A 9,384-nucleotide genomic window follows, 5' to 3' on the forward strand; every position below is an offset into this window, starting at 1 on the left:
TCGATGAATGTTATGTGCGAAAATACGACAAACCAATCAGAATGCGCGTATGATTTCAAATTCTTCGTCAGAGAATCCCTCAGAAATAATTTTTGATTTTACATATGTCTTGCATCTAAAAATATACAAAAGACACAGTTAAATGTGGTCAATCATACTGTATAATTCTGCACGTCCCGATGTGCTTTAAATTGCATCTGAAAATATATAATATATTGGGAAAATGTGTGAACGATTACGCAACGAGTTGACAATTGTTTTAGGTATGCCCGTTTGCGCTAAGACTGAACCCGGTCGCAAAAATGGCCACGAGAGGGGCACGAGTCGCTATTCGGCTTGTCCCGGAATAACAAGAGTTTGTCACGAATGGAGTACTGCTGTTGGGCATCAGGCAACTATCACGTAACTTTGTATGCATATTTTGTGTGGCAGTTGCTACGGGCAGGGCAGGACTTGCGTACCCTTTTCGTCACTTGAGTTGTCACTGATCCATTCAAACACTTTATATTGTTATTTTACATTTTTCGCTCAATGGAATCCGTTTCGGAAGATATTCTAGGCAAGATATTCTCTGGTGTTGACGTATATGTTAATATTTACTATATCTAGTGCCACATAACAGAAACGCCTGATATCGCGCTGACAAACCTCGAAACAAAGCCTGGGTGGGACTCCCCTCTGGAGAATGAATTCCTTAGCTTTAAACGACTGGTTTATCCGTATCCCCAACGGCCGTATCTATTTGGCCGAGATATTGCCGATGTGATGTAAACATTATTTGACACACTTGTGACAAGCGAAGGTTGCTGGGGATGTGTATCTACAATCATATGCCAGTTACGTTTTCTCTCAAGGTTTGTAAGAGTAAACAAAGTTGTTTGTTATATTTACTCACGTTAGCATCACCACCAAGCGCTTTGATACAAATGAATGAAACGTGTGTTCACCCTCGCTATAATTGGGACATAGATTTTACTATTCTTTGAATTTATTCCGATCCAGGTCTTCCTTTTGACATTTGACTTTGTTTGCATCAAAGACCAGAAACAGACCCGTGAAGATCCGGGGTAGAGTGGGTCTTCAGCAACCCATACTTGCCGTTAAAGTCGACTATGTTTGTCGTAAGAGGCGACTAACGGGATCGGGTTGTCAGGCTCGCTGACTCGGTTGATACGTAACATCGATCATGATGTCCATCACTGGATTGTCTGTTCCAGACTCGATTATTTACAGACCGCCGTGATATAGCTGGAATATCACGTGTCAACATTTGTAATTGAGCCTCATACTCTGGTCATGTTGTCAGTTGACATTTGAGCTCTTCTGTAATGCACTTCAAACGTAGCGGTTGGCTATAGCAAAGTGTACTCTAACATTAATTTAGATATAACAGGCATTGGTTTTGGTATACACAAGTTAATTTGTATACAGTTATACCATAAAGTCGTGAAAAATTGTGCACTTTGTGTTAAAACCATGAAACTTGGTACAGTTATAGTTTTTGACATGCCAAATATTTTAAGATATGGGCCATCCCAAAAAACTGAAATTCTAGTATATCTCGTATGAACATGACCCACAACCTAATTATGTTGGTTGGTTGGATTGCTGTTTAACGCCGCACTCAGCAATATTCCATATCTCTCTCTCTCTCTCTCACCTCTCTCTCTCTCTCTCTCTCTCTCTCTCTCTCTCTCTCTCTCTCTCTCTCTCTCTCTCTCAATATTTCCACAGTAATACAGATAGTTGGTCTTTGCTTTATTTGCATTTTCAGGATACCATTTATGTACTTTCTCCAAATACAATTGTACTTGTTTCGTGTGCTTATTATCGTGATTTATACATCATTTATACAGAAAAGAGTTCCATCAACTGAATCAATTTATAACTTTTGATAAACTGAGATAATCCTGCCTTGCGACTCTCTGTTGTATCATAGTACACACCATGGAATAGGAGTGCCAGAAGTCTCAAACACTTGTTGCAGATGCACTGTTCGCACGACCGACATAATGTAGATAAAGGGAAAATAACGGACAGACGTAGAACAGTGTCCAAACTGACGACGCCAACCAACACACACGGATAATGTATGTGGCGGTTCTCTCTCTGTTTATTTTGCTCTGTGGATCTCTCTCTGGACTTATTTTGCCTATAACAAAGCCGGACGGTAGCACAGATCTAACCAGCCTTTTAAGCCACGTCACCCTTCTCGAGCAGACTGTGACCGGCCTTCAGACAACAACCGGACAGTTACAGTCAGATATAAAAGTCAACAAGGCACTGGCAGCTGCTCAGATTTCTTCTCTGACAAATGAAGTGACGGCCTTGAAGACAGAACTGCGGGCATCGTCCAATGACCTCGCTGTGTTGAAAGCACAAATGAATGACGTGAAAACTGGAAACAGTAATACTAATAGTCAGGTGAATTCACTCAGCCTCGATGTCAAGTTGAACACAGCACAAGTAAATACAGTGCAGTCGAAAATGAAGACGTTAGACGAACAACTTGGTCTAGTAAAGGGAGAGGCAGAAAGATTAACTCAGAATACATCGTATGTGGTCCAACTTATCACACATAAACAGGATCAGCATTACGTGGAACTCCAGTCGACAAAGGCGCTAGCACAAAGTGCATCAAAAGAAGTGGGGAGGTTGGGGATAGACATGAACTCAACTTCTGCAGGCCTGCATTTGATGCAGAATAACTTAAGTTTAACGAGTGCTGAGGTCACCACGTTGAGAAGTGACCTGTCCGTTGTACAGAAACAAGCCCTGGACAACAAGCAGTCCCTGACACAAGTCTCACAAGACATACAGTTGGTGTCGGCAGATGTGAACCAGACAAAGAATAGTTTCAATCTGACGACTTTGAAAGCTGCGTTGTCCCTTGGTAAGTTTTTGCTCAGCATATTGTTCGCTATTCAATGTTTTATGTGCACTTCGTGGATGGCTGATGGTATATTGTTTTATTTCATAATAACAGGGGGCACGGGTGGCCCAGTCGTCCAAGGCGCCGCGATTCGCTGTGCAGAGTTGCGTCCCTTTGTCCATAAACCTATAATTGTGGGTTCGAATCCCGATTCGACCCAATTATGTTTCTAGGTTTGTCAGCACCATAACCGTGTTCGTGGGTTTTACCGAAATGGTAAACGTCTGAGACCTGACTCACTCATACTAACATATTTAACGAATTGTTGAGAACTGTGCTTTCACTACCGAGTAGGCTAAGTAGTTTATAATTGTTTATATATTTGTTATCGCAGATGCAATATTCCAGCTATATGACGGCGGTCTGTAAATAATCGTGTCTGGACCAGACAATCCAGTCATTGACATCTTGAGCATCGATCCACACAATTGGGATAGATGACATTCATCAACCAAGTCAGCGAGCCTGACCACCCGTTCCCGTTAGTCGCCTCTTACGACAAGCAGAGTCGCCTTTTACGGCAAGCATGGGTTGCTGAAGACCTATTCTACCCCGGAATCTTCACGGGTCTTATTTCATACTCACATATTTAACGTGTTGTTAAGAACTGTGTATTTTATATCGAGAAGGCTGAGTAGTCTATAGTAGCGTATATATTTGTTATCGCAGATGCATTTAAAGGTTCCTTAATATAATCTATTTGGAAGATATCAGGATTCGTTAAGATAAATTAGGTTCTGCGGTTGGCTATAGTAAAGTGTACTCTTACATTTATTTAGAATAATAGGCATTGGTATTGGTATACCATAAAGTCGAGCTATTTCGTGAAAAATTGTGCACTTTGTGTTAAAACCATGAAACCTGGTACAGATATATTGTGTGACATGCCAAATATTTTAAGATATGGGCCATCCAAAAAATCCAATATGGTCGCCATTGAGAAATGAAATCCTCGTGTATCTCGTATGAACATGACCCACAACCTAATTATGTTGGTTGGATTGTAGTTTAACGTTTCTCTCTCTCTCTCTTTTGAATATTGCTGAGTGCGGCGTTAAACCACAAACCAACTAACCAACCAAAAATCTCTCCCATCCCCCCAAAATAACACACACACACACACACACACACCTTAAGTACCTTTGTTTGTTCAATAAGACATGTGACTCCCAGCATTTAGTCTATAAACAAATAGCGTGGAGTGATGAACAAATATATTACAAAGTACCTTGGTGTCTTCTTTAAAGTGTTTGTTGTAAGTCCCATCCAAAACTAGTCCAGACTCCTTGTAAGGTTTATAAACTGACGGGCAAAAGAAACTATACCAACATTGATTTGGTGTTGACAACATTATCAAATATATCACAAAAATATAGTGTTGCGAGTTGGAAAGAAAATCTATCTGACAATGTTCTGATTCAAATTCCACAAAGGTGGCATTTACAGGAACTTCAATAACAGGTAAGTTTTTTTTGACAAATGCATTACTGTCAGTATCTTGTATGGCCTCCATTGCTCTGAATACAGGCTTGGACACGTCGCCGCACGGAGTTTACAAGATCCCTGATGACGTCATTGGGGATTGCTCGCCATTCTTCCAACAGTGCCTGAATCAACGTTTGACGACTTGGAGGAGGGGGATTTCTTTCCCTTATTTGTCTGTCCAGATAGTCCCACAAGTGCTCAATGGGTGTACAGTCAGGCGATCTTACTGGCCATTGCAAAAGGTTTACATTATTTGCAGTTAGGAAGTCTCTGGTGATCCTGGCGGTGTGGGGGCGAGCGTTGTCCTGTTGGAAGATTACTCTGGGATTCCTCTGGAGAAAGGGAAGCACCACAGGACGCAATACATGGTCGATGTAGACTTGAGCATTTAAATTACGGTCAAAGACAACCAGGTCTGTTGTTCGGTCCCTGCAAATCCCACCCCAGACCATGACGCTTCCACCACCGAATGGCACGGTCTACTGAACACAACATTGGGCTGTTCTCTCTCCTCTCCGACGATACACACGCACACGGCCATCAGCTCGATACAACTGGAACCTGCTCTCATCAGAGAATAGAGTTCGTTGCCAGTTCCTGTTTTGCCACCGCTGTACCATTCTTGCCCAATGGAGGCGGTTACATCGGTCACGACGGCACAAGGTCATCCCGCGGAAGGGCCGGTAGGCCCGAATACCGTGTTGTCGAAGACGCCTGGCAACTGTCCTTCTGCTGACCACATGATGTAAGGCTGTGGCTGCCGATGATGTCACAGTGACGAAACGATTGCGTAGATGTAAGATGCGGAGGTACCGATCTTCATTGGTGGTCGTGACCCTGGGTCTTCCACTTCTTGGCCTGTCATCTGTACGACCTGTTTGTGTGAGTCGTGTCTGCAGCCTCGTTATCGTTGTTCTGGTGCAGTTGAAGATGCGAGCAACATGGGCATGGCCTGCTCCCAACTGCAACATCCCAATTGCCCTCTCTCGCTCTTGTGCGGTCAGTCTCGGCATGTCAGATGTTGTGGTCGGTACGATTGTGGTGGAAAACATACAGATTGGCGGATTCTATACCGTTCCGAGCCATTTTGTCCTGATTTTGAATGAAAAAAGCTCGATACAGTCCATATTCGGGAGGAAGCAGGATTTTTTAAACTCAGTAATGATGAAGCTGCGTTCATGCGATTTTGTTTGACAATGAAAACTCCAGTTCAGTGCTGATGTGATTTTTTTAAATAACAAATACTTTGGTATAGTTTCTTTTGCCCGTCAGTTTATTTTTCACAGTGATACATACAGTTGATCTTTGCCAAATTTGCCATTTTCAGGATACCATTCATGTATTTTCTCAAAATATAACTGTACTTGTTTTGTGTGCTTATTATCGTCATTTATAACATCATGTATACAGAAAAGAGTTCCATCAACTGAATCAATGCAAAACTTTTGATAAACTGAGAAAATACTGCCTTGCGTGACACCACTCTATATCATAGTACATACCAACCATGGAATAGAAACAATGTCAGGTCTAATAGGATTCAAGGTCAGGATTGAAACTAACCGTCATAGGTTTCTGGCACGCATAAGGGACGCAACTCTGCGAAACGAATTGAGGAATCTTAGCCGAAAGGTTCGTCCACCGTGCCTAGTCTATTTTTGAAATGATGTAACCATTATTTAACACAATATACATCATCAAAGATCAAAGTGCGTTTGGTTTTATCCTGGTTCGAGGTGTATCTCAGGGGGCGGTCGGGTAGCCTAGTGGTTAAAGCGTTCGCTTGTCACGCCGAGGACCCGGGTTCATTTCCCGACATGGGTACAATGTGTGAAGCCCATTTCTGGTGTCCCCCGCCGTGATATTGCTGGAAACACCATACTCACTCACTCACTGTATTTTAGAGGGGACCTCAATCAGGTTGTTCGTCGTGGTGAGTGAAATTTTAAACTGACCAAGCTAATATCCCAATGACCAATGGTCCATGCATATCGTTTTTTGTAAGATGAATATTCTGCTCGGCACGCAGTTATGTGTAGTTTTTATTTAAAATTATGAATTAATCATATTCGTATGTCAGTTAACGCACGTGACGTAAGTAAGAACAAACAAAGGTGTCATATTTAGCATCACAAACAAACACAATGACATAAATGAATGATAACCTATTTTCCCTCACTTTAATCAGAATCATGTCTGTTTGTATATTTGATCTTTTTGTTTTTATTTAGCATCAAAGACCAGAAACGTGGCATTCCACGTTTCGGGCCCATCAAACACAACACCTGCTTTCTCTACCGTGACATTCAGTACACTCCTCTACAACGCTGGCTCTGCCTATAACACCACCACAGGGACATTCATAGCTCCGGTCTCTGGTACCTACATGTTCTGGACAAAGCTGGAAGTAGTCGAGTCAAACACCAACATGAACGTCTACATCATGAAGTCGGGGAGAGTGTACATGGCAGGCGGGTACATGAAAACAGACTCGGATATTTACATCGCTGATGCTTCCGCTGTAGCCGTCAACCATCTCAACAAGGGGGAGGAGGCTTGGGTTGAGATATCATCATCACACACCTTCTATAGTGGCAATTTTGCCTCATACTTTGGTGGGGTCATGTTGTCAGTTGACTGATAAGCTTCACTAATCTTGAAAACACTTCAAACGGTTGAATGTAGCAATGTGTTCTTACATCAAATTATAATGTTAAACGATAATAGGTATATGCAGTATCTTTGGGATATGTACGTGCAGACGTTTCGTGACATTATACAGTTATACAACACACAGGACCTCGTGAACACCCGGGGGAGTACAGGAACCCATGCTTGTAGTAAGAGGCGACTAATGGGATCGGGTGGTCAGGCTGGTTAATCTGGTTGATACATGACATCCTTTTCTACTGGCGTAGATCGGTGCTCCTGATGACAATAACTGGATTGTCTGGTCGAAACTCGATAATTTACAGGCAGCCGTAATGTAGCTGCAATATTGCTGACCGACGCTGAACCAACCAATCGACCAACCAACCATACAATATACTGTAAAGAACAGGGCAAAACGTTTAGGTCAATTCGGCCTGTATATAAAAACAGACTGAACCAGATGCACAAGGACGTTATGTTATTTAGACTGTTGGTGAATGGGTGAAACATGGAAATGTGAATAACCCTGGCAACTACCGGAGTATTTCTCTAACTTGTATTTTAGGTAAGGTATTTACCAGTAGTATCAATAACAGACTGATTCAATGGTCGAACATGCGGGACCTGATACCCGACGTGCAGGCTGGATTCAGGAAAGGCTATTCTACATTTGACCATATTTTTACTCTGCATTCAGTAATTGAAAAATACCTCACATACCATAAACGTAAATTATATGTTGCCTTTGTGGACTTAAAAAAGGCATTCGATTCTGTGGATAAACGTCGATGATGAAAATGTTTACAGAAGCTCATCTTCGATGGCAAAATGTATATAATACTTAAATCAATTTATCAAAATGTTAAATCATGTGTTCGGTGTGATGATGCTGTGATTGACTTTTTCGACTGTCCAATCGGTCTGCGTCAAGGATGTGTATTGAGCCCTATGCTGTTTTCATTTTTCATCAATGAACTATACAATGAAATTTCACTTTCTGGAAAACATTGAGTCCAACTATTTTCTAAAGAATTTTTGTATGTTGCTGTTTGTGGATGATATAACTCTTATGTCAAGAATCCAGCAAATGGTTTATGGTGCACGTAGGAGGTTCCAACTATATATAACATCTTACACTTGATGCCTACGCTATTGGCTGAAGTTATTATGTATGCCTGAACATCGTTGGCCAAAGAAAGCTGATAATATGCTGGCATATCTTGATAATATTGGAAAGAACACACGGGCTTCCCCAAAACGCGTAACTCTTTTTAATTATGGCTTTTGATTCATATGGATCTCGCAATCTGTTGGTGACATAAATATGTTTTTAAAACAATTTCGTACTCGTGCTATAGATATGTTCCAACAGGATTGACATTTTACACTTTCAGGAAGATCGAGATGCGACACATATCGTAATATATAGTCTCTCCTTGAACCAGATTCGTGTCTTTTCAGATTTAAGTTTCAAACACCACTGCAATACATTTATATGCTTTAGGCATGGTCTGAATGATTTAAAAGTGAATAGTGATTTAATAGTGAATTTAGAAATATTTAAATATTGAAAAGTCACTAAGAATTTGCCCCGTCGGTAACCTTGGTGCTGAAGACGAAATTTCATTTTATGTTTAATATGTATATAACAAAATAAGAATGAAATATCTACCCGCCTTGTCATTTTCATGTATATCTACTAATAACTTTGAACGTCTGCTGTCAAGCAAAAGGTATAGCGTTCAACTTCAAGTATCTTTATACATTCACCATGCTTTTGTGTTACGTCAGTTGTCTTGATACTCCGTATACTACAATATTTGTTAATATAACTGTATGTCTATGAAACTCACTTGTATATTGGCCAATGGCCTTTCATACAATAAACCACCCAATCCATTATATCGCCTCTTACTACAGGCATAGGTTGATAAGGATTAATTCTAAGCCGGAATCCCCATGGAGTGTACATGTTATGACTAAATCACTTTATGGGTAAATAAATTGGTTTGAAATCAAACATACCACGTACAAACAACAAATCAAACAAGAATGAAATACTCATATCCCCCGCCAATATGACATGTCCGGTGGTGTGCAAAGCAAGACATAGTGTATGGGTTTCAAGATCTGCTCCGGAAACTACCGCCAATTTGAGTCTAAGCCAAAGCCGCTGCCCTGGAAAATCGAAAAATATTTTTTTAAAAATATTCCAAACTATCAAAAGGCACCAGTTTACCACTAGACTTATCAATGTGCCAAGTTTGGTGAAGAAATACTGTACGGTTTTCAAGATCTGCGCCGGAAAGAAGCAC

At 41.1% G+C, this 9,384-nt stretch overlaps 1 protein-coding gene across 1 annotated transcript; it reads left to right on the forward strand.

Moving 5' to 3' along the window:
* Positions 1 to 2,003: 2,003 nt before the first annotated feature.
* On the forward strand, positions 2,004 to 8,305 carry LOC124150027. The gene is made up of 2 exons (XM_046521898.2): positions 2,004 to 2,893; positions 6,649 to 8,305. Exons 1-2 carry the CDS (start codon positions 2,089 to 2,091, stop codon positions 7,056 to 7,058), a joined length of 1,215 nt encoding a protein of 404 aa, XP_046377854.2. The 5' UTR covers positions 2,004 to 2,088; the 3' UTR covers positions 7,059 to 8,305.
* Positions 8,306 to 9,384: the final 1,079 nt, after the last annotated feature.

The sequence above is a fragment of the Haliotis rufescens genome, unplaced genomic scaffold, assembly GCF_023055435.1.
Source record: "Haliotis rufescens isolate VD_foot unplaced genomic scaffold, xgHalRufe1.0.p SCAF_25, whole genome shotgun sequence".
In the NCBI taxonomy this organism is placed as follows: domain Eukaryota; kingdom Metazoa; phylum Mollusca; class Gastropoda; order Lepetellida; family Haliotidae; genus Haliotis; species Haliotis rufescens.